General features: G+C 46.3%; 1 protein-coding gene across 1 annotated transcript in view; it reads right to left on the bottom strand.

The window, feature by feature from the left end:
• Positions 1–18,527: 18,527 nt before the first annotated feature.
• Positions 18,528–26,794, bottom strand: part of LOC138774373 (visual pigment-like receptor peropsin) — an 11,999-nt gene continuing 3,732 nt past the window's right edge. The window contains exons 3-6 of the mRNA XM_069955168.1: positions 22,000–22,099; positions 20,585–20,689; positions 20,040–20,263; positions 18,528–19,034 (exon numbers count right to left, since the gene is read on the bottom strand). Of these exons, the coding sequence (XP_069811269.1) occupies positions 18,588–19,034; positions 20,040–20,263; positions 20,585–20,689; positions 22,000–22,099 (876 nt within the window). The 3' untranslated portion in view covers positions 18,528–18,587. The remainder of the gene's footprint in view (positions 19,035–20,039; positions 20,264–20,584; positions 20,690–21,999; positions 22,100–26,794) is intronic.

Here is a 26,794-nt window from a genome sequence, read left to right as displayed (position 1 = left end):
TCTTATAGCAGCAATGACCCCTTCACCATCTCTTCTAATAGCAGCAATGTCACCTTCACCATCTCTTCTAATAGCAGCAATGACCTCTGCACCATCTCTTCTTATAGCAGCAATGACCCCTTCACCATCTCTTCTAATAGCAGCAATGTCACCTTCACCATCTCTTCTAATAGCAGCAATGACCTCTGCACCATCTCTTCTAATAGCAGCAATGACCTCTGCGCCATCTCTTCTTGTAGCAGCAATGTCACCTTCACCATCTCTTCTTATAGCAGCAATGACCTCTGCACCATCTCTTCTTATAGCAGTAAGGTGAAGATTAAGTTTACAGGTTATTTTAGATTTTTCCAGAGTGAGATCTTGCAGTAAGCCAATAGCAGAGGATGGAGATGTGCCACAGATGTCTTTAGCTCACAGATGATTGTATACGATGGCTGAAGATGTGCGGCTTTGTAGGGAATTCCAGCATCTAAGAGTAAATAAAAATGTCTCCATCCACTTACAGCAAGCAGAGATCATAGAGAGAAAGTTCTAATCATCATGGTTATTCAGTGACTTTCTATATTTGCTATTTCATTAGTTATCAGAAAACTGGAAAAACCCTAAGTTAACAGTTTTGAGACTTTAGTTTTCACCATATTTCCATGAATGTAGATGAGTTGTCCTCATAAACCATATGGCGTCACAGATAGTCTGAGCCGGCATGTCATGTCTTGTCCAGTCTTGTATGTGCTTCTTCTCCTGCTCTGTCTTACCTCTCCGTGATGGCTCGGACAAGTGACTCTACTTATCTCTACATAGCTGACATATCTGACCTTGCTGCCTGACCTTAGGAGAGGAGAAGCATCTTCTGATGACCGGGAGACAATCCTTTGCCAAATGGAGAACTCACATGCTTCAACCTATAGGGTAGTGTGGTCTGAAAAATCTCAGAGATGTAATAATGCCTTTATAATGTCTATTCCCTATAACACATGTACGACTCCGAGATGCATCAGACGACCACATTCCACTGTAATAAAAGGTAACTCCTGCTGGAAAACTATCTATCTATCTATCTATCTATCTATCTATCTATCTATCTATCTCCTATCTATCTATCTATCTATCTATCTATCTATCTATCTATCTCCTATCTATCTATCTCCTATCTATCTATCTATCTATCTCCTATCTATCTATCTATCTATCTATCTATCTATCTATCTATCTCCTATCTATCTATCTCCTATCTATCTATCTATCTATCTCCTATCTATCTATCTATCTCCTATCTATTATCTATCTCCTATCTATCTATCTATCTATCTATCTATCTATCTATCTATCATCTATCTATCTCCTATCTATCTATCTATCTATCTATCTATCTATCTATCTATCTATCTATCATCTATCTATCTCCTATCTATCTATCTATCTATCTATCTCCTATCTATCTATCTCCTATCTATCTATCTATCTATCTCCTATCTATCTATCTATCTCCTATCTATTATCTATCTCCTATCTATCTATCTATCTATCTATCTATCTATCTATCTATCTATCATCTATCTATCTCCTATCTATCTATCTCCTATCTATCTATCTCCTATCTATCTATCTATCTATCTATCTATCTATCTATCTATCTATCTCCTATCTATCTATCTCCTATCTATCTATCTATCTATCTATCATCTATCTATCTCCTATCTATCTATCTATCTATCATCTATCTATCTCCTATCTATCTATCTATCTATCTATCTATCTATCTATCTATCTCCTATCTATCTCCTATCTATCTATCTATCTATCTATCTATCTATCTATCTCCTATCTATCTATCTATCTATCTATCTATCTATCTATCATCTATCTATCTCCTATCTATCTATCTATCTATCTATCTATCTATCTATCTATCTATCTATCTATCTATCTATCTATCTCCTATCTATCTCCTATCTATCTATCTATCTATCTCCTATCTATCTCTCTCCTATCTATCTATCTATCTATCTATCTATCTCCTATCTATCTATCTATCTATCTATCTATCTCCTATCTATCTATCTATCTATCTATCTATCTATCTTTAAATCTCTCTCTAGCAGCTATATGTCTGTCTGTCTGTCTGTCTATCTATCTATCTATCTATCTATCTATCTATCTATCTATGTATCTATCTATCTATCATCTATCTATCTATCTATCTCCTATCTATCTATCTATCTCCTATCTATCTATCTATCTATCTATCTATCTATCTATCTATCTATCTATCTGAATAACATAATCTCTGAACCACATATAAAACATCTGGTACACTTACATAGCCATATGTAAATAGATTAGGATGGGACCATTGTAATGAGCAGGACTGTAAGAACCCAGCTTGTCAATCAGAGAGGCGGAAGGCCAGTGTTCATTTAACCCAATGTGTATGCTGTGGGTGAAGTTAACCCAGTGTTAAGCTAGTGTCCAGTTAACCTATTGTGTAGGTGAACTTAACCCAGTGCTAATGTGGTAGTGCGGTCTAAAATTCACTAAATAACACACATTACAAAGTTATAGAACATAGTAATGTGTGTTATTTAAGTTAATGACCTCCCTCCCCATGTTTCTTTTCTTCCGACCGTGTTCCCGGGAGTTTGATACAATATACTTACGGAATAGCTGTCGACCCCAGCTGCCATGTTGGGATGATCACGTCATCTTCAGGAGGCCAGCCTGACTGCTCTAGCCCTCCCTCATGCCGGCCCCCCTCCAGCGCGTCATCAGCTGCTCAGCCGCGATTGGCTGAGCACTGTTATGCAGGGTTACTCATCAGGCTGTAGGGCTTGATGACTTTCTGTAATACTCGATAATCGGGCAGCAAGGACTGCACGGACATCATTATCGATGTCCATGTGACCTTTGTAAAAAAAAAAAAACTCCTACATACAAAACATCAGGGAGCACGGAGAGGTATCTTCAGTGCGCTTCCCTGTAGTGTCTGAAGTCACAGGCCACTTAGCCAATCACTAGGAAAGTGCTGCAGTCCCGTGATTGGCTGAGCGGCCTGTGACTTCAGACAGTGCCAGGAGTGGAACATTGTTGCAGATTTCAACACCTGCCGTTATTAATTGAATAAATACATTGCATTGACTTGCAATCCCGGGAGGAGTGTATACATTCTGTACACATTCCAGATGGGATCCCTTGTGGTCGCACCGAAAAATGACGTGTTCATTGAATAGCAGCCACACAAGACTGACAGTGCAGACAATGTAAAGTGCAGCTCGAGCTGGATTTTACATTGTGTGCGATGGGTAATTGGAATGCGGGAACACCCAAATGTACACCTGAATGTGCCCACATCCCAATTAAAAAGAAATGAAGGTCATCAGGCCGATACTGCAGTCCTGGCTGGGATAAACTTCATTGACACCGGCCGTTCTGTCATTCTTCAGTTACATTGACATCTGCAGTCCAAGCAGAAATTCAACACACTTACAAAAACAACTTCTTTTTAGGATTTTTTACTGAAAAATCTCCTTTCTTTTCATTTGCAAACAACTTAAATAACGTTGTACATAGAAAGCATATCACCCATAGTGCACATTGACATCTGCAGCATCAAATCTGCGCCATCAAATGGGCTGCATGGGATACACCCTCAGCACGGAAAATGTGATGTACACCTTTACTAGTTGGCAGCTGCAGTAATTTTTTTTTTTTTTTTTGTTCTAATTTTTGTATTTTTTTGTCCCTTGAAGGGATGTGTAAACATAAAATACAAAAAGTAGAATGTGTCTTGCTTTTTTTTCCTATTGCATTTTTCGTTCTAATTTCTGTATATTTCATTTGCACGTCCCTTCAAGGGATGAAATATACAAAAATATTACCAAAAAAGCAATCGATTACTTGCAGATGAACCACTTTCCTAAAGTGTCACTGTGGAGAGGGGAGGGGTGGAGGGAGATGAGGCACCAAAGCAGGACAACAAAGAGTTAATTTACAACTACATTACTGGGCTATCTCCTCTGACAGTCAGCACTGACCTCTCTGACCTCTGAATACCGGCTTTTACACAGCTCTCAGTGTGTAATCCTTTGTTTTCTGCTCTCTGCTGGCGATTAATCTCCCTCCTCCCCTCTCCATAGGTTACACAGGGCACCACTGATGTAGAAGAGTCGAGATTTCCTGATAATGAGCAGTGAATAAGAAAGAGGAGGGAGGGGGGGGGGACCTAGGGAAAGTCTTTTTGAATGCAGATAATGGCATATTTGCCTAATAAACCCAATTACAAAGTTTCTTAAAATCGCCTGGACTATTGATTTCTGCCAAAAATGTAATAAAAAAAAATATGACAGTGACACTTTAAGGGCACTCTTCAGTAGGGCACTTGTGCTGCACCCCCCCCCCCCCCCCAATGCCTACAGACAGAATACTGGATAGTGCAATCATATGCCATAGCCAATGTCAAGCTTCATAAATATAAAAATGTAATAATGTTGCTGTTTTCCACTTTTCTTGTGTCCAGAGAAACAAAACACGGATATGACATCAGAGAAAGCTGTGAAGTCTTGACGCCTCAAGCAACCGAAATGTTCTTAGAGCTGACAGATCCCATTAGTTTTATCATCTCTGATGGACGTTTTAATCTGACAATCCCCAATAATAACAAAAATGCTGGGATAATGGAGGTCCTGGTATATTTCTTCATTTAAAACCTGCCATTCATATGTGTAAGTGCAGACATGTCATATTCCTGGTATTTCCGCCATGTACTTTGTGTGAGATCAAAAATAAGTTTCTGGACAAAATAAATTTGCATTAAAGGGGTACTCCAGAGAGAATAATGTTTTCAGATCAACTGTTTTCAGAAAGTTATGCTGATTTGTATAATTCTCCAGTCTTCCAATACTTACCAGCTGCTGTATGTCTTGCAGGAAGTGGTGTATTCTTTCTAGTCTGACACAGTGCTCTCTGCTGCCCCCTCTGTCCATGTCAGGAACTGTCCAGAGCAGGAGAGGTTTTCTATGGGGATTTGCTGCTGCTCTGCACAGTTCCTGACATGGACAGAGGTGGCAGCAGAGAGCACTGTGTCAGACTGGAAAGAATACACCACTTCCTGCAGGACATACAGTAGCTGATAAGTACTAGAAGACTGGAAATTTTTAAATAGAAGTAAATTATAAATCTCTGGCACTTTCTGGCATCAGTTGATTTTAGAAAAAAAAAAAGTGGTGAACAATCCTTTTAAACAACTTTAAAGACCCTCTTACAACAGTTTTCAGGCTTCAGCACCTTGATAAATGACCATGTGATATCTTTCCTATGTGAATACAATACAGGGGAGATCAGTGTCTGTAGAGAACTGGACATGGAGCCTCCAGTCATTTCTATAACTTTCTTTGTGAGTTATTTTTGACTATAGAAGGTTGTGTATTACTATTGTCTCTGCTTGACAACCCTGTGAATATCCTCCTCCTCCTCCTCCTCCTGAGAATATCCTCCTCCTCCTCCTGAGATGATATCATTTGTATACTGCAGCATGCCTGTAATGTATAGTTATGTCACATCTATAAGAACCTGATGCTCGGCCCTGCAGCCATTTCCATTTCCATTGCCCACGGTAATATGAGCTCATGCCTTCTGCGCAGTCACTCACTCCCACATAGACTCCATCATTCATTGTGAGCATCAGTGACAGCAAGATATACTCTGATAGGGAAGCGACGAGCAGGATAGGATTATATAAGCTGCTGTTATGTGTCCATTGGGCCACGGACACTGAGAAGGTCGGTTTCTTACCATCATCCTCTTCTTATAAGGTGTTTATGCACTTGTCATGTATGGAGAGAGATAGAAACGAGTCCATATACGAAGGTGTAATGCCAGGAGGTTCTGCTGCAGTATTAGAGCATAGAGGTTGGAAGTTATCACCTCCGTCCAGCAGAGGGAGCCAGTTCCCAGCTAGGAGCAATAGAGATAACTGGGGAAGGAAAAGCCAGCGACACAGGAAGTGTGCCCCACCCAGTTCTTGTAGGAAGAGAAGAGTCCGGTGCCAGGGGTCAGGGAGAGTGACCTGTAACAGAGCTAAAGAGAGGTGTGACAAGGTGATCCACGACAGCAGGACCGCTCAGCCGGGACAGCTCAGCCGGGACAGCTCAGCCGGGACAGCCCAGCCGGGACCGCTCAGCCGGGACAGCTCAGCCGGGACCGCTCAGCCGGGACAGCTCAGCCGGGACAGCTCAGCCGGGACCGCTCAGATGGGACCGCTCAGCCGGGACCGCTCAGCCGGGACAGCCCAGCCGGGACCGCTCAGCCGGGACAGCTCAGTCGGGACCGCTCAGCCGGGACCGCTCAGCCGGGACCGCTCAGCCGGGACCGCTCAGACGGGACCGCTCAGCCGGGACCGCTCAGATGGGACCGCTCAGCCGGGACCGCTCAGCCGGGACAGCTCATCCGGGACCGCTCAGATGGGACCGCTCAGCCGGGACCGCTCAGCCGGGACAGCCCAGCCGGGACCGCTCAGCCGGGACAGCTCAGTCGGGACCGCTCAGCCGGGACAGCTCAGCCGGGACAGCTCAGCCGGGACCGCTCAGACGGGACAGCTCAGCCGGGACCGCTCAGATGGGACCGCTCAGCCGGGACCGCTCAGCCGGGACAGCTCAGCCGGGACAGCTCAGCCGGGACCGCTCAGACGGGACCGCTCAGCCGGGACAGCATAGCCGGGACCGCTCAGACGGGACAGCTCAGCCGGGACCGCTCAGATGGGACCGCTCAGCCGGGAACGCTCAGCCGGGACTGCTCAGCCGGGACCGCTCAGATGGGACCGCTCAGATGGGACCGCTCAGATGGGACCGCTCAGATGGGACCGCTCAGCCGGGACAGCATAGCCGGGACCGCTCAGACAGGACAACAGACAGTGTCCCTGTTATACAGGAATCTTCCTATTGTACAAGTTGAAGAGTTTGTGTTGTTGAATTATCGTCAGTATAGTTATCCAAACACTCCACCTGCATCCTTACACGGCCATCACTATAAGTCTATGTTCCCACACTGTAATGGTTTACTACAGCTGCTGTATTACATCTTCCTGTGTCTGACACTGCCATGTCATCTGCAGGAACATTATTTTTTCCTTTAGAGAACAGAACAGAGTTTCTTCTCTTGTTGTTTCCTTCAAAGTGTATCTTTATATGTTATATGTTATCAATATGTTATTGCCCCTATTCTGGAAAACTATGGTCCACTGCAAACTGTATGATGTGTCACCCCTCTCAGTATTCAGGTCTGCTGTTTCACTCATTTTCATGTATATTTGGTCCTATATGTCCTAATGGTGTGATGATGCAATGGCTTGGTGTCACGTGACTGTCCCCTGCTTCCATGGTAACCTCAATGGCCATCGAGCTTTGGCTGGGGATACCATGTCACTTCCTGTCCTACCTCAGTCTTCTCTTCACCCTAAGGGGAGAAGGGTGTGTTGCTCTGTTGTTCCTGAGTTCTATCTCCTACCTTCAAGGGGATAGGGTGTGTGAGGCAATGTGTGACTCGTTGTGCCCCGGCTGGCATCTCCGGCAATGTGTGACTCGCTGTGCCCCGGCTGGCATCTCCGGCAATGTGTGACTCGCTGTGACCTGTCTGGCATCTCCGGCAATGTGTGACTCGCTGTGCCCCGTCTGGCATCTCCGGCAATGTGTGACTCGCTGTGACCTGTCTGGCATCTCCGGCAATGTGTGACTCGCTGTGCCCCATCTGGCTCCTCCGGCAATGTGTGACTCGCTGTGCACCGTCTGGCATCTCCGGCAATGTGTGACTCGCTGTGCCCCGGCTGGCATCTACGGCAATGTGTGACTCGCTGTGCCCCATCTGGCTTCTACGGCAATGTGGGACTCACTGTGACCTGTCTGGCATCTCCGGCAATGTGTGACTCGCTGTGACCTGTCTGGCATCTCCGGCAATGTGTGACTCGCTGTGCCCCGGCTGGCATCTCCGGCAATGTGTGACTCGCTGTGCCCCATCTGGCTCCTCCGGCAATGTGTGACTCGCTGTGCACCGTCTGGCATCTGCGGCAATGTGTGACTCGCTGTGCCCCGTCTGGCATCTCCGGCAATGTGGGACTCGCTGTGCACCGTCTGGCATCTCCGGCAATGTGTGACTCGCTGTGCCCCGGCTGGCATCTACGGCAATGTGTGACTCGCTGTGCCCCATCTGGCTTCTACGGCAATGTGGGACTCACTGTGCCCCGTCTGCCATCTCCGGCAATGTGGGACTCGCTGTGCCCCGTCTGGCATCTCCGGCAATGTGGGACTCGCTGTGCACCGTCTGGCATCTCCGGCAATGTGTGACTCGTTGTGCCCCGGCTGGCATCTCCGGCAATGTGTGACTCGCTGTGCCCCGGCTGGCATCTCCGGCAATGTGTGACTCGCTGTGCACCGGCTGGCATCTCCGTCAATGTGTGACTCGCTATGACCTGTCTGGCATCTCCGGCAATGTGTGACTCGCTGTGCCCCGTCTGGCATCTCCGGCAATGTGTGACTCGCTGTGCACCGTCTGGCATCTACGGAAATGTGTGACTCGCTGTGCACCGTCTGGCATCTCCGGCAATGTGTGACTCGCTGTGACCTGTCTGGCATCTCCGGCAATGTGTGACTCGCTGTACCCCGTCTGGCATCTCCGGCAATGTGTGACTCGCTATACCCCGTCTGGCATCTCCGGCAATGTGTGACTCGCTGTACCCCGTCTGCCATCTCCGGCAATGTGTGACTCGCTGTACCCCGTCTGCCATCTCCGGCAATGTGTGACTCGCTATACCCCGTCTGGCATCTCCGGCAATGTGTGACTCGCTGTACCCCGTCTGGCATCTCCGGCAATGTGTGACTCGCTGTGCACCGTCTGGCATCTCCGGCAATGTGTGACTCGCTGTGCACCGTCTGGCATCTCCGGCAATGTGTGACTCGCTGTGCACTGTCTGGCATCTCCGGCAATGTGTGACTCGCTGTGACCCGTCTGGCATCTCCGGCAATGTGTGACTCTCTGTGCACCGTCTGGCATCTGCGGCAATGTGTGACTCGCTGTGCCCCTTCTAGCATCTCCGGCAATGTGTGACTCGCTGTGACCCGTCTGGCATCTCCGGCAATGTGTGACTCGCTGTGCCCCGTCTGGCATCTGCGGCAATGTGTGACTCGCTGTGCACTGTCTGGCATCTCCGGCAATGTGTGACTCGCTGTGCCCCTTCTAGCATCTCCGGCAATGTGTGACTCGCTGTGCACTGTCTGGCATCTGCGGCAATGTGTGAGTCAATGTGTGAATTTTCTAACTCATTGGATTGATCCCGGCTAAAGGCTCTATTACACAAAGCGATTAACGGCCTTACTGAGACGATTATTGGCCATTATGGCTGATAATCGCTTTGTGTACTGAAAGGCAATGATCAGCCGACATGAACAATATCTGCTGATAGTTTTCTTTCATTGTCTTTTGACATGGTGGATGACAACGATTTGCTGCCATCGCTCCGTGTGTTAGGAGGCAGCAGACCGCCGCTATCTAAAGATCGTCCGGGGAGCCCCCCCAACAGGTCGGCGCTCGCATGCTCCTGGACATTGCCCCGTGTAATAGGGGCTTCACTGCTTCAGCGTCCGTTCACAGTACTTGCCGGTCTGGCAATTGTCATTAAATGCCGCACACTTGGCTCTTAATAGAAGCCGTTCTGTTATTCGTGATGAATCAACAACAGACTCCATTGATCCATTGTTGAGGGGGTCGCTGACAGCCGTCTGTTTCCACAGGGAAGGTGCTGGCACTTTACACTCCGCTTCCCCGACTGAAGGAAAGATTTGTATCTCAGCTTGTGGCTGATTCCATCCAAGCATCTCACGCCCTAGATACAATGCTGTGAGGACGGCCGTTATACCAAGCTTAGCAAACTATGCCAAGTGTCTGCCTATCCTGCCAGCTAGCTGTGGGTGTTTTTTAGCTGCTCTAGTCAAGCATTTTCCAGGCTTACACATTGCACAGGACTTGTTTGGTTGTAAGTAGAGATGAGCGAACCTGGAGCATGCTGGAGTCAATCCAAACCCGAACTTTCGGCATGTGATTAGCGGCGGCTGCTGAAGTTGGATAAAGCCCTAAGGCTATGTGGGAATTATGGATATAGTCATTGGCTGTATCCATGTTCTCCAGACAACCTTAGAGCTTTATCCAAGTTCAGCAGCCCCAGCTAATCAAATACCGAACGCTCGGGTTCGGATCAACTCGAACCTGAAACCGTTTCGCTCATCTCTAGTTGTAAGTGCTCGATCCCGCACAATGCTGGATGAAGCATGCTCGCTCATCACTAGTAAGGATCTGTGACGGAACGTGTGACTACCCCCAAGTCTATGGTTACTTATATGAAAATTTTAAACATTAGAAGCCACAGAGCAATAATCTGTATGTACAGCATATACAGTGGGACCTCGGCTCTCAGACGGCTTGGAACTCAAACTGTATTTTCAAGGAAAGTTTGCTTTGGTTCTCAAACACTTTTCGGGCCCCCAGTCTTGAGGTACTCGGTATCTGAACGTTTTTGAGAGTGTGGATGGTGGGTTGTACCTGGCGAATTTAGCACTGGTGAGGCTTTCCATACAGTACAGTACTATATAAGATTGCTGGAGTGCATATACAGTACAGTAGTAGTACAGGCAGTGCACCACCATCTCCCATCCTGTACTGTATAAGATTGCTGGAGTGCATATACAGTGCAGTAGTAGTACAGTCAGTGCACCACCATCTCCCATCCTGTACTGTATAATACTGCTGGAGTGCATATACAGTACAGTAGTAGTACAGGCAGTGCACCATCTCCCATCCTGTACTGTATAAGACTGCTGGAGTGTATATATAGTACAGTAGTAGTACAGTCAGTGCACCACCATCTCCCATCCTGTACTGTACTGTATAAGACTGCTGGAGTGCATATATAGTACAGTAGTAGTACAGGCAGTGCACCACCATCTCCCATCCTGTACTGTATAAGATTGCTGGAGTGCATATACAGTGCAGTAGTAGTACAGTCAGTGCACCACCATCTCCCATCCTGTACTGTATAAGATTGCTGGAGTGCATATACAGTACAGTAGTAGTACAGTCAGTGCACCACCATCTCCCATCCTGTACTGTATAATACTGCTGGAGTGCATATACAGTACAGTAGTAGTACAGGCAGTGCACCATCTCCCATCCTGTACTGTATAAGACTGCTGGAGTGCATATACAGTACAGTAGTAGTACAGTCAGTGCACCACCATCTCCCATCCTGTACTGTATAAGATTGCTGGAGTGTATATACAGCACAGTAGTAGTACAGTCAGTGCACCACCATCTCCCATCCTGTACTGTATAAGATTGCTGGAGTGCATATACAGTGCAGTAGTAGTACAGTCAGTGCACCACCATCTCCCATCCTGTACTGTATAAGATTGCTGGAGTGCATATACAGTGCAGTAGTAGTACAGTCAGTGCACCACCATCTCCCATCCTGTACTGTATAAGATTGCTGGAGTGCATATACAGCACAGTAGTAGTACAGGCAGTGCACCACCATCTCCCATCCTGTACTGTATAAGACTGCTGAAGTGCATATACAGTACAGTAGTAAGACTGCTGGAGTGTATATACAGCACAGTAGTAGTACAGTCAGTGCACCACTATCTCCCATCCTGTACTGTATAAGACTGCTGGAGTGTATATACAGCACAGTAGTAGCAGGGCCGTCTTAACAGCATTATGGGCCCCTGGGCAGAGGTGCGAATAGGGCCCCCCCCCCAACCGCCGCCATCAAATCCCCCACATCTTTGCATATAGTGCCCCCCATAGTAGCCAGTGCCCCCCATAGTAGCCAGCGGCCCTCATAGTAGCCAGTACCCCCCAGAGTAGCCAGTACCCCCCATAGTAGCCAGTGCCCCCCATAGTAGCCAGTACCCCCATAGTAGCCAGTACCCCCCCATACTAGCCAGTGCCCCCCATAGTAGCCAGTACCCCCATAGTAGCCAGTGCCCCCCATAGTAGCCAGTACCCCTATAGTAGCCAGTGCCCCCCATAGTAGCCAGTGCCCCCCATAGTAGCCAGTACCCCCATAGTAGCTAGTGCCCCCCATAGTAGCCAGCGCCCCCCATAGTAGCCAGCACCCCTATAGTAGCCAGTGCCCCCCATAGTAGCCAGTGCCCCCATAGTAACCAGTGCCCCCCATAGTAGCCAGCACCCCTATAGTAGCCAGTGCCCCCATAGTAGCCAGTGCCCCCCATAGTAGCCAGTGCCCCCCATAGTAGCCAGTACCCCTATAGCAGCCAGTGCCCCCTATAGTAGCCAGTGCCCCCCATAGTAGCCAGTGCCCCCCATAGTAGCCAGTACCCCTATAGTAGCCAGTGCCCCCCATAGTAGCCAGTACCCCTATAGTAGCCAGCACCCCTATAGTAGCCAGTGCCCCCCATAGTAGCCAGTGCCCCCCATAGTAGCCAGTGCCCCCATAGTAGCCAGTGCCCCCCATAGTAGCCAGTGCCCCCCATAGTAGCCAGTACCCCTATAGTAGCCAGTACCCCTATAGTAGCCAGTGCCCCCCATAGTAGCCAGTGCCCCCCATAGTAGCCAGCACCCCTATAGTAGCCAGTGCCCCCCATAGTAGCCAGCGCCCCCATAGTAGCCAGTGCCCCCATAGTAGCCAGTGCCCCCCATAGTAGCCAGTGCCCCCATAGTAGCCAGCACCCCCATAGTAGCCAGCACCCCTATAGTAGCCAGTGCTCCCCATAGTAGCCAGTGCTCCCCATAGTAGCCAGTGCTCCCCATAGTAGCCAGTGCCCCCATAGTAGCCAGCACCCCCATAGTAGCCAGCACCCCTATAGTAGCCAGTGCTCCCCATAGTAGCCAGTGCTCCCCATAGTAGCCAGTGCCCCCCATAGTAGCCAGTACCCCTATAGTAGCCAGTGCCCCCCATAGTAGCCAGTGCCCCCCATAGTAGCCAGTGACCCCCAAAACAACAAACCAGTTACTCACCCTTCCGCCGGCCCCAGCAGCTGATGTCTCCCGTCAGCGTGCCACTCCCGACATCCTCCGGTACAGGCAGCGGGGTACAGAGAGACTGCCTGTGCCGGAAGTGTCCGGCTGCACGACACATCCAGGACACAGACAGCGTCTCTGTACCCCGCTGCTTGTGCCCGGAGGATGATGGGAGTGGCGCGCTGACAGGAGACATCAGCTGCTGGGGCCGGCGGAAGGGTGAGTAACTTGACTGCCGGCCCCTTCTATCGCCACTCAGCTGAGCGGATCAGAAGCCCAGGAAAGTGCTGCTCATTGCACTTTCCTGGGCTTCTGATCGGCTCAGCTGAGAAGCGATAGAAGGGGCGGGCTGGGCGGGCGGAGGGGGTCGCTCAGGGCCGCTCACTATACATATGCTTAGTGAGCGGCAATACAGGGGGCGGGCGGGACAGCTTCCTTGCGGTGCTCAGCCCTGCTTGGAAGCCGTCTTCGCTTTATAGGACGCACTTAGTTTTATAAGTGCGTCTTATAAAGCAAAAAATACAGGTGACAGAGGGCAGGGGCCCCCTAGGACGCAAGGGCCCCCGGGCAGCCGCCTACCCTGCCCAATGGGTAAGACGGCCCTGAGTAGTAGTACAGTCAGTGCACCACCATCTCCCATCCTGTACTGTATAAGATTGCTGGAGTGCATATACAGTACAGTAGTAGTACAGGCAGTGCACCACCATCTCCCATCCTGTACTGTATAAGATTGCTGGAGTGCATATACAGTACAGTAGTAGTACAGGCAGTGCACCACCATCTCCCATCCTGTATTGTATAAGATTGCTGGAGTGCATATACAGTACAGTAGTAGTACAGGCAGTGCACCACCATCTCCCATCCTGTACTGTATAAGATTGCTGGAGTGCATATACAGCACAGTAGTAGTACAGTCAGTGCACCACCATCTCCCATCCTGTATTGTACTGTATAAGACTGCTGGAGTGCATATACAGCACAGTAGTAGTACAGTCAGTGCACCACCATCTCCCACTCTGTACTGTATAAGATTGCTGGAGTGCATATACAGTACAGTAGTAGTACAGGCAGTGCACCACCATCTCCCATCCTGTACTGTATAAGATTGCTGGAGTGCATATACAGTACAGTAGTAGTACAGGCAGTGCACCACCATCTCCCATCCTGTACTGTATAAGACTGCTGGAGTGCATATACAGTGCAGTAGTAGTACAGGCAGTGCACCACCATCTCCCATCCTGTACTGTATAAGACTGCTGGAGTGCATATACAGTACAGTAGTAGTACAGGCAGTGCACCACCATCTCCCATCCTGTACTGTATAAGACTGCTGGAGTGCATATACAGTACAGTAGTAGTACAAGCAGTGCACCACCATCTCCCATCCTGTACTGTATAAGACTGCTGGAGTGCATATACAGTGCAGTAGTAGTACAGGCAGTGCACCACCATCTCCCATCCTGTACTGTATAAGACTGCTGGAGTGCATATACAGTATAGTAGTAGTACAGGCAGTGCACCACCATCTCCCATCCTGTACTGTATAAGACTGCTGGAGTGTATATACAGCACAGTAGTAGTACAGTCAGTGCACCACCATCTCCCATCCTGTACTGTATAAGATTGCTGGAGTGTATATACAGTACAGTAGTAGTACAGGCAGTGCACCACCATCTCCCATCCTGTACTGTATAAGATTGCTGGAGTGCATATACAGTACAGTAGTAGTACAGGCAGTGCACCACCATCTCCCATCCTGTACTGTATAAGACTCCTGGAGTGCATATACAGTACAGTAGTAGTACAGGCAGTGCACCACCATCTCCCATCCTGTACTGTATAAGATTGCTGGAGTGCATATACAGTACAGTAGTAGTACAGGCAGTGCACCACCACCTCTAATCTTTTACAGTGCTGGGGGGGGGGGGGGGGGGGGCAGTAAAGGATGAGTGAGGAGTTAGTGACTACTGTACTATAATTGTTGGTTTTGTTGTAAATGTCCTGTACAGTATATAGTGCTGCTCTGTAATGTACAGTATATATAGTGCTGCTCTGTAATGTCCTGTACAGTATATAGTGCTGCTCTGTAATGTCCTGTACAGTATATAGCGCTGGTCTGTAATGTCCTGTACAGTATATAGTGCTGCTCTGTAATGTCCTGTACAGTATATAGTGCTGGTCTGTAATGTACAGTATATAGTGCTGCTCTGTAATGTCCTGTACAGTATATAGTGCCGCTCTGTAATGTCCTGTACAGTATATAGCGCTGGTCTGTAATGTCCTGTACAGTATATAGTGCTGCTCTGTAATGTCCTGTACAGTATATAGTGCTGGTATGTAATGTCCTGTACAGTATATAGTGCTGCTCTGTACTGTCCTGTACAGTATATAGCGCTGGTCTGTAATGTCCTGTACAGTATATAGCGCTGGTCTGTAATGTCCTGTACAGTATATAGCGCTGGTCTGTAATGTCCTGTACAGTATATAGTGCTGCTCTGTAATGTACAGTATATAGTGCTGCTCTGTAATGTACAGTATATAGTGCTGCTCTGTAATGTCCTGTACAGTATATAGTGCTGGTCTGTAATGTCCTGTACAGTATATAGCGCTGGTCTGTAATGTCCTGTACAGTATATAGTGCTGCTCTGTAATGTACAGTATATAGTGCTGCTCTGTAATGTACAGTATATATAGTGCTGCTCTGTAATGTCCTGTACAGTATATAGCGCTGCTCTGTAATGTCCTGTACAGTATATAGTGCTGCTCTGTAATGTCCTGTACAGTATATAGCGCTGGTCTGTAATGTCCTGTACAGTATATAGTGCTGCTCTGTAATCTGCTGCTGTAGGGAATATACTGGGCACTTTTCAGTGTAATATATGGGGACTGTACTGTAGGTAATTATTGGCGGCTGCTGGAACCAATTAAACACATTTACATTATTTCCTATGGGAAGACGCTGCTCGGTTCTCAGACTGCCTGCAGGAACCAACTAAGTTCGACAACCGAGGTCCCACTGTATGTATGTGTACTTCTGTGCTGCTTTGTGCACGACTTTTCTCTCTTAGTAATAAATGTACATTTTGTATTTCTCTTATCCAACCCAAGTAGTTAATTTGCCATATTAATTACAATCATTGGACATATTTATTAATTTTAATATTAAATCCCCTCCCTTGTATCATTGAAACTAATATGTATATAAAATGTTACTTTTTTTAGCCATAATAATATCCCATCTGCTATAGTCTAAGTACCCGCAGATTCCCATTATATAATGATGAGTAGTGAGGGCAGCTCAGCCCCTGCGAGCACCTGGAGGCACGAGCCCACACTCCAATAGCGTAGAACAGTCTGTGTATGAAAGTCACTCAGACTCAGCCATGTGGTGCTTGATAATTTTATTGCAGTGATCCAAGACAACGGAGACACAATAGGCAGCTCAATCGGACCCACGCCACGTCACGTACCCCTAATCCCATTATATCTCTGATCTGCTGACCGGTGTGTTTGTCGTCAAATAAAATTTGAGCTCTACCAAACCCCTTCTGGTAGTCTAGGACCAGTAGAACCATCATAGATAAGTTTATCTGACAAACACCTCGACTGCCCCTGCAGCTCCCTGCCCCCCCCCACTCCCGCAGCTCCCTGCCCCTCCACTCCTCCCGCAGCTCCCTGCCCCCCCACTCATGCAGCTCTCTGCCCCCCCAATCCTCCCGCAGCTCCCTGCCCCACCCCCCCCTCCCGCAGCTCCCTGCCCCCCCACTCCTCCCGCAGCTCCCTGCCCCCCCAATCCTCCTGCAGCTCCCTGACCCCCCCCCCCACTCCTCCCGCAGCTCCCTGCCCCCCCCCCCCACTCCTTCTGCAGCTCCCTGCCCCCCCTGGTCTAGGACCAGTAGAACCATCATAGATAAGTTTATCTGACAAACACCTCGATTCCTCCCGCAGCCCCCTGCCCCCCCACTCCTGCAGCTCCCTACCCCCCAATCTTCCCACAGCTCCCTGCCCCCCCCCCACTCCTGCAGCTCTCTGCCCCCCCCAATCCTCCCGCAGCTCCTTGCCCCCCCCTTTCCTGCAGCTCCCTGCCCCCCCGCACTCCTGCCTGCCCCCCCCCCATCCTCCTGCCCGCTGTTGGTGGATGTAATAGAACAGACAGTGAGCGGTGAATAAGGAGGACGTGTGCTCTGAGCTGACAGATCGGCACTTGCTTCCTCCTATACATCACTACATGTAGTCGGCCCTAACTTTAGTCCTACAACCATGACCTTGCTGTTTCTCCTAGCAGGTAAGTTGAGCTTCATATTTCATGTTTGCTAAGTGTTTTGTCTGCTTCATCTGCGTTTCCATCAGCGCTCTGACAATTCACTTTGCTAACAATAACCAGAAAAATCAGATGACATAGTGAGACTGTTTCACCAATTCAGGAATAAAGTGAGGCCAGACATTTGAATGGTACGAAGACTTTGTCAAATGTTTTTTTGGTGATGTTTTATGGTCTGTATTTTATAATAATCCTAAATTCTTGCTGTTTTGATTCTGGCCACTAAGCCTAAAACTAAGCTGAGTTTTCCTGTTCAGTCTGTGATAAGGAGGGAGAGGTGGAAAGTGATCTGTACAGAATTAGGCTATGTTCACACTACGTAAAAGTATAAAAGTACTTTATGCGCCTGTGAACACTGCCTTTACTTCAATGGGATCCCGGCCAGAGCGTATACGCATCGTATATGTTCTGGCCAGGATCCCATGCGGATCCGCAAATAACTAACATGTCATTTTTCTGCGGCCGCAATTCAGTGAATTGCGGCCGTAGAAACCCATGTCAGTTCACATGATGAAGCGAGTGGCTCCAGTCGCTTGCTTTATTGTGTGCAGTGGCAAGTTCTGATGCGGGCGCGCGCTGATGCATCCGCATCAGAACACTATGGCCAGAAAGATCATCCGGCCGGTACTGCAGTCACGAAACGGCCGGTCTCATATGTTGTGTGAACATAGCCTTACAGTGAAAGGTGACAACAGTATATAGACAGGACGATAGCCGCTCTCCTACCTGTAAAATGACCGTTGCACAGGTCACAGAGCTTGTCTACAAACCTGTCCCATACAAAGAATAGGATCTGGAGATGTTCATAAGGTAACCTATGAAGCTTATCACTAAATACAGCTCAGGGAAAATTGCTCAAAAATTTTAATGAAAACCTTACAATCAGAAAATAGAAACCAATAAAAGAGAGTATGTTCAGAATCTGAAACCAGTCAAATAAATCGAGATGACACATTCACTTCAAGCAGATTTATTCTTGAATTTCACAACTATTTCAATTAAAATAAAAAGATCTTTTCGTAATATACTTAATACTTGGTTGGTGAGTAGTTCCTTGTCTCTCTTTGCTGTTTGACCTATCTGGTAGTGAAGGCAAGCGTATTGTTCATCATGGTAAGGCAGGTGTGCACTCTGTCTGCCTATCGGGAAGTAACACGGGAATCTAACTCAGTCTGCAGAACATTCATCCAAGAAGCAATCATTACATTACTTTTGGCTTAAGAAGTGTGGATTTTAAGAAAAATCAATTTCACAGCCGATCACATTGATAGCTGGGGTTATCGGGTGCTATGTCTATATGACAGCTGTAGACGTCTTTCATTTCCAGAGGAGGGGAGTTGCTCGGACTTCCCACCCCGGAGTCCTGACTTGGTGCCACTTCTGGAGTTTCGATGCATTTCTCCTGCTTGAATTTGCGTCCCGGCTCCTGTTTGTGCTTTAGCCGCTTGAAGCGTTTCAGCCGCACTGGGTCCTTGTTACTTTTCTGTGTGCATGGAAGCAAGATGGCGATATCTTTTCTGAACTTGGAGCTCATCCCAAAGTAGATCAAGGGGTTGTAGAAACTGGCAGACTTTGCGAACAGGGCCGCTAATATGCTAGTAAGACTGGGCACATGGTATCCACATGCCGACCACATAGATATAACGGCGTACGGAGACCAAGCTATAATGAAGGCTGTGCAGATCACAATGGACACCTGAGAACAGGGAAATAAATAGACAGAAATATGATAACTTATAAATTCCTAAAGAATTCTACAAAATGGTCAATAGCTAAAAAAAGAACCTTAAAGAGACGCTCTTGCTCTGGAGGACCCAAAGCACCAATGCATTATTACAGGCAGCCCATTGTTTTGACTTTATAGGGAAGCATCTAACCTGCTGTTATGTCCCTATAGCACAGGGTGCTGAGAAGGAAGGTCATTTTCTTACTATTATCCTCAATGCTATTTTTGTAGGTTATTTCATATGAAGCATTTTGGTGCACTGGGGGATAGGGACGATTATAGGTTTTGTGCTGCCTGATGCGAGACCTGAAATGGTGCCCCCTCCCCCCATTGAAAATGGATGGTATAATGCACCTGTGGTGAGCCACCCCTGCTTTGGTATCATCATGTACATACCCATCACATACATATCCATCATATACATACCATCATATACATATCCATCATATTCATATCCATCATAAACGTATCCATTATATACATATCCATCATATACATACCAATGATGTACAGGACATACCCATCATATACTATACATACCTATCATATGCATAGCAATCCTATATACATACCCATCCTATACTATACATATCATATACATACCCATCCTATACTATACATATCATATACATACCCATTCTATACTATACATATCATATACATACCCATCCTATACTATACATATCATATACATACCCATCCTATACTACACATATCATATACATACCCATCCTATACTACACATATCATATACATACCCATCCTATACTACACATATCATATACATACCCATCCTATACTATACATATCATATACATACCCATCCTATACTACACATATCATATACATACCCATCCTATACTACACATATCATATACATACCCATCCTATACTACACATATCATATACATACCCATCCTATACTATACATATCATATACATACCCATCCTATACTATACATATCATATACATACCCTAGTCACGTCTCTTTCCATCTTTCTTTGTCTTTCTGATAAATTTCCTTCTGTAGTCAGAGCCCGGCTGGACTTCACAGTGTTAATGATGGACACATAGCAAAACACCATGACCAACACCGGTAAGAAGAAGCAACAAATGAAAATGGACACGATATAGGATTTGTAGATTGTGGAGAAGCTGGCCTTGGTCCAATCAATCTCACAAGTCCCATACATGCGATCTGAAAGAGAAGAAATGGGAAGATAACTTATATTATATATGTAAGTCACCCTTCCAGGAGACCTGAACCTACTGTAATGGGGGAGACCCTCTCCTTTCTATCTCACACTTCCAGACAATGTGAACCTACTGTAATGGGGGAGACCTTCTCCTTTCTTTGTCAGGCTTCCAAGCAACCGGAACTTACTGTAACGGGGGGGGGGGGGGGGGGGGGACCTTCTCCTTTCTATGTCACACTTTTTCGCGTTATGTATATGTATATGTATGTCTGAAATATTATGATTTGTACTGTGCACAGACCCAGCATCTTGTCAGCACTTACCTCTATAACTTCCCCAGCCGAGCAGAGGAGCCATTGACCAGAATAAAGCTGCAATCCAGATCAGCACCAGTGATATGGTGATGCTGCCATTGCTGATGCAGTTTGCTGTAGAATATAATATACACGCTATAGATGAGTACAAGGTAAGAAGAAATACAAAACAATCCAACCCAAAACAATGGCGTCAGACATGAAACGGACTCTCAGATTACGCTCATTGAGGTCAATGTCCAAAGGGTGAAACCGAGCTCCGGCGGTGACCCAGACCCTGCTGCTCACCTTTCCATTCCTTATCAATGCATTAACCAGAAGCAGCGCTCGGGGTCAGCGAGGTCAAGAGCGCTTTCATGCTGTGACTAGTGTGAAATTTGTGACCACTCGGAAGAATAATTGGGAAACATGGTGGAAACTCCTGAACCTTACAGTATGTGGCCCACAGCTATCTCATCCATCTGTTGAGCATCCATGTTTATTTCGATGGAGAGAGGTGGAAGAAGCCATTGCCAGACCGCTGCACTCGGCTATCTTCTTCGGCTCTCATAGAGAATGAATGAAACGGCAGTGTGACCGCCAGCCCATTCTCCGGGGAGACTCAAATCCCTGTTCTCGAGGAATAGGGCATAACTGGATTTTGTTGGACAACTCCATTAAAGTATGTTGAAAACTTTCAAAGATTTTAAATATATGTGATGTTGTAATTTATCAGACGTTGTGTTCAATCAATAAAAATATTTTTTCCAGAGAGATTTAGAGATTTTAGGGCTCATTTATCCTTCAATTTATCAGATTATATTATTTTTATTTTTAATTGATAAATAAAGCTGCCAACACATTTGAATGGTTTTATTTACATTATTATTTTATTGTACACCGGGGTCTTGTAATCAGTAAAAAACAGGTGCCAATGCTTTTTAGGGTGCGTTCACACAGACAGGATACGCAGCAGATTTGATGGCGCACAATTGATTTGCTTTGAATCTGCAACTTTAAATCTGCGCCATCAAATCTGCTGTGGATCCTGTACGTGTGAACGCACCCTAAGTCCAAAGAAATAATGTTGTTTTAACATGAGCAAATCTTAGCATTATTACAGAAAGGAGTTTTCTGGGCAAAATGTCCCAATCAGTGGGGTGTCCACACCTGGCTGGGCCGCTATTAGAGACCGCTACACAATGATCAGACAAACTCCGCTGACTGTGTAGTGTCGGCTCCCCCACATCAGTTACTGTCGAGCTATCCTGTGCATAGCTCATCCGTACATTTTGACTAAAAAATCCCTTTGAGCCTTTAAATAATATAACAAACAAAAACAGACAAAATAAGGAACAAAAATGATTACAGCACAAAGACAAAAAACTAATTATAAAGAAATGGAGATTCAGAGAAGCGGAGAGCACTGCCACTTTACTGCTTACCTCTTTGCGGATGGCAACCTTTAATATAGCGAGTAACGCTTATAAGGGTCAGGGTGTTTATACTGGCCAGACCAAAGAGGAGGGTGAGGAATCCATCCACCTGGAATGGAACAAACAAGAACTTTATTACACTGGAAATCACTTAATATTTCTAGTCAACCTTCCTGGGAGATTTGCAACCGTGCTGTCAAACACAGAAAAAATGGGCTGGGCTGTTTTTAACAGCATTTAGTGACATGCTTTACAGCAAGACTCATGGACATAGGTGACAATAGACAGACTATGTCACCTTAAGATGAATGTGAGTCATTACTGAGCGCGCTCTGTGACCTATGAAGAGGTCATTCCACAGGGAGCTGCTATTGTCTCCTCTATCTACTGGTGTCACATGACGCTGCAATGCTGTACAGATCACTTTACTGCAGCCTCCTCTTATCACCACAGACACAACAGGAAGTCTCAGCTTAGTTTTAGCCCCAGTGGTGAGAATGAAAACTGCAAGATATCAGGATTCAGGAAATCAGGAAAGTGAGCAAGTATATATAAAATAGTAAACATCTTATCCTTACCTCTACGTGCTCCCCCAGTGTCCTCCTATGAGTCTCCGGCTCCTCTGCTTATTGATCCCACTTTCACTTCCAAGACGAGTTAGTTTCGGCTGTGACAGCCCCCTCAGTCAATCACTGTCCAGGGTGCTGTCCCATCTCTCATTGGCTGAGCGGGCTGTCACCTCAAGAGGAGTCTTTGATCATTCAGCAGGGGAGCTGGAGACCCCCAGGAGGACAACGGGGGAGTGGAAAGAATAAAATGTTTAGTATTTCCTATAAACTTACAACAATTTATATATGGTTTTCCCCAAGCGGATAATCCCTTTAAGGCACCTGTACCATTCTCCCCTACAGAGAGGCTGGGTCACACATAGGTATTTAGTGAGCATTTTGCCTGGTATGTATCAATAAAACAAGAGTGACACTATACAATGACTTTTAGCTTTTTTTGTATTGGTTCCACTTTAGTGTTGGCTGACCCCCCTAGTATATAATGTCCATGGTTCACACTGTATTCCAGCTGGTGCACAGGGATGATAATGAGCCCCCCTACCATCCCCTTACTGGAGGGGGCATTTATATTCATCATTTATTAACCAGTTGTGGGGATGAAAAATATTTCAAGAAAAGAAATTCAGGACCCAAATATTTCCCCTTAGATGTGACTGACCGATGTGCTGAGGGGCAGCTGACATCATCACCAGCGATCCCGCGATAAGAAGCCATAAACTATCCCAGGAGACCAAAGAAGACATCTTCCTTTTCTAGTCAGATCACATTTCAAATGCAGAAGCCAAAGCCCCGAGCTCTGAGCATTTGTCACTCTCATATAGTGATTGATATCATTTCTAACTTAAGAAACTACTCTAAGAAATTCATCTATTTCTCCAGAATTTGTTATGTTGCCTCATATAACCGGAGTTATCTAGTATACAGACAGACACGGCCGCTCCCTGCTGTACACCGTCACAGAGTCTCCCTGTATAAATCATCTAAAAATATCCAATTTCTGATTAGTTTGCTTCCTAAATTACACTACGTAACAATTTTACTAAAATCTTTTGTTCTCATATGATATGTTGCTGCCCATGGTGAGACTAACAATTCCTTCCATACTTGTTATTATCTATTCAGTCTCCTTCCCCTAGTTCTCTGCTGCTGCTATCTGCTGAAGACACAAAAATCTGTGTGAGCCTCTCTCTCTCTCTCTCTCTCTCTCTGTCTCCCCCTCCATGTAATCAAGTCTCTGGCTGGCTTTGTCTGCAACATGGTAGCTTCTTTGTAATGCTGGAAGGATTATTCACTTTGAGTTCATCAGCAACTTGACCTCAGAATAACCCTACCAGCATTACAAAGAAGCTACAATGTTGCAGATAAAGCCTGCCAGGGACTTTTTTTACATCAGACCTGCTGACTGCTATCCGCTATGAGAGAAATCCTCTAGTCCTGACCTCCTCCTCATGTAAAGTGTGTGAGTGAACTCCATCTACCCTGACCTCAGCCCACCTGACTTTACTTTTTGGGGGACATTTATTAGGACTGGCGTACCTGTAGATCATGCTCCCTGCACAGAGGCGCGTGTCCCCGAGCAGGTGTAGAATATCTGCATGGCTTATGTCTGCTCCTCCTGCCCCCCCCCCCCCCCTCAGGTGATCGGGGCTTACAGGTGGTGTAACCCACAGATAAGGACAAATCCTTTTCCATGTCGTACAGTTTGATAAATCTGCCCCTTGTCTTCTGTTTTGTTACCACGTTTTGGAATGACCATAGCAAAGTCCAATGGTGTAGTGATGTAGTGCTTAAAGTGACCCTGTCGCCCCCTATTTGCAGTCTGACTGCTCTCCACAGGTGTAAAGGGTAAATGTTGCAGCTTTCATTACTTATTTTATATCACACCTCATGGTGCTTGTACTGGTAAAAAGTCATTTTTATCACCTGTGGATTGGTATATGTGGGCGGGGCCTCACGGCCTTTGTGTCACATCACTTCGCCCCTAGCGCCACTTAGCCCCGCCCCCATCCGTGACGCCATCACCACATAGGCCCTGCCCCCTAACGTAAAGCTCTAGCCCCATCCCCCTAGATTGTCCCACACCAATGGCTGTTGAGGGGGCGGGCCTATGCGGCGATGACGTCACGGATGGGGGGGCCAAGTGGAGCTAGGGGCAGAGGGATGTGGCACATAGGCTGTGAGGCCCCGCCCACATATACCAATCCACAGGTGATAAAAACGTCTTTTTACCAGAACAAGCACCATGAGGTGTGATATAAAATAAGTAATGAAAGCTGCAACATTTACCCTTTACACCTGTGGAGAGCAGTCAGACTGCAAATAGGGGGCGACAGGGTCACTTTAAACAGTCAACATTCAGTAGTCCCTTAGGGCCCTATTACACGGGACGATTATTGTGCAAATTATTGTTATATTGTTTGAATTTAAGTGATAATCGTTTTGTGTAAATGCAGCAAGAATCAAACGGCCAACGAGAAATCGTTCATCATTTGTTTGGTGCTGACACCAAATAGCTCTAATCGTTCGATAATCATTCAGTGTAATTCCACATCGTTCCTTGATTTGCTGAGATCAGATGGAGGAAACGATTGTAGTAAATGACTATCATTCTGTGTAATATGGGGAACGATTTCATGGTAACGATAAATAATCTTGTTTGGGATCGTTAATCGTTATCGTTAAAAATCTCTTTAATAGGTCCCAAAGACTCCACTTCTCAGTGCTCTGTAAGATATTATTTACATGATCTATTTTGACACAACCTGGACACTAAATCCATTGTTCATGTGGGCAAGACAGTCCAGATACACTAATGTAATGTTTAGACCGTGTAATCTTAGACTAGACAGTCTAAAAATGTATTTATGACTATTTATAGTGGTGGTTGAGCCTGTAAGATTTGGGGTGCACCATTTATCTAGAAACTGCATGCATTCCATATCTGGAGATTATATGGCACTATTAAAGTGATACTCTCACCCCCTCCTTAACTCATTTAATTAGTTAACATTGTCAACTGGGCGGGGCTTTACAGCAGTTGGGTCACATCTCCCGGGTGGGTAGAGTGTCTGTCATGAAGCTCCGCCTAGATGACACTGTCCACCAATGAAATGTTACTTTAGAGCACAAAGAAGATGTAGATATGTTTCTTTCTCTCTCTCTCTCTATATATATATCTGCTGTGACACACGACATGGATATGGCTCCAGATTATTATATTGTATATTTGAAGTATTTTATTGTTACTTTGTACTGATCAGGATCTGTTGTATTGAATTTGTATTGAATTATACAAATTGTCGCAGTCACGCAGATCTCTCCGTCTCCTTCTTGTCATTCATGCGTATTCCCTTCCTCTTTGGCAGATGTCACTGAAAATTTGACCAACATTTCTCTCCTAATCCCTTGTTAACAGAGTTAGAATGGATTGCGAGCAGATTGTCAGAGTAGCTATTGTCCGTCCGCGTAGTCTGCCGCCCTAATCCTTCCATTATCTGGTAATAAAGCTGCCGCACAACTTACACAAACCACATCCGATTTTTTGTCCGTTGGTTTTTGCTGAGTTTTCGTTCCTGTTCTGGAGAATTTTATTGTAATCAAAGACTTTTCTGTTCCCAGATAATGAGGAGTAATAGAAACGTGGGAGGAATACGTTACTCCTGGACGTCGCTTCTCTCTCTCTTCTAGATAGGACTGAGTGTGATACAACCTGCTATGGATCCTGGCGGCAGGTATCGGAGCTTTTATTTGCTGGAATTAGTGCGGTTTGGAAACAATGGTTTGGCTCTTAAAGGGGTTATCCAGCGTACAAAAACATGGCCACTTTCTTCCAGAGACAGCCTCACTCTTGTCTCCAGCTTGGGCAGGGTTTTGCTGCTTAGTTCCATTGAAGTGAATGGAGCTTAGTTGCAAACCGCACCTGAACTGGAGACAAGAGTCGTGTTGTCTCTGAAAGAAAGTTGCCATGTTTTTGTAGCCCTGGAGAACCCCTTTAACTCTCTAGCCCTCACTCTCTAGTCTTAGGGCCCTGTTAAATGGGGTGAATATTGTCCAAAAAGTCATTATATCGTTTGAATTTAATCTTTTCTGTCTATGCAGGCAATCGTTTGGTGTATGTGCACATCGTTCATTTAGAATTAACGATGAACGATGTCGGCTGATCATTTTTGTCGTTTGTTTCTCAACATGAAAGACAAACGACAATGATCGCAGCGATCTGCGGCCATCACTCTGTG

The sequence above is a fragment of the Dendropsophus ebraccatus genome, chromosome 15 (assembly GCF_027789765.1).
Source record: "Dendropsophus ebraccatus isolate aDenEbr1 chromosome 15, aDenEbr1.pat, whole genome shotgun sequence".
NCBI lineage: Eukaryota > Metazoa > Chordata > Amphibia > Anura > Hylidae > Dendropsophus > Dendropsophus ebraccatus.
This window is presented reverse-complemented; position numbering and strand designations above follow the sequence as displayed.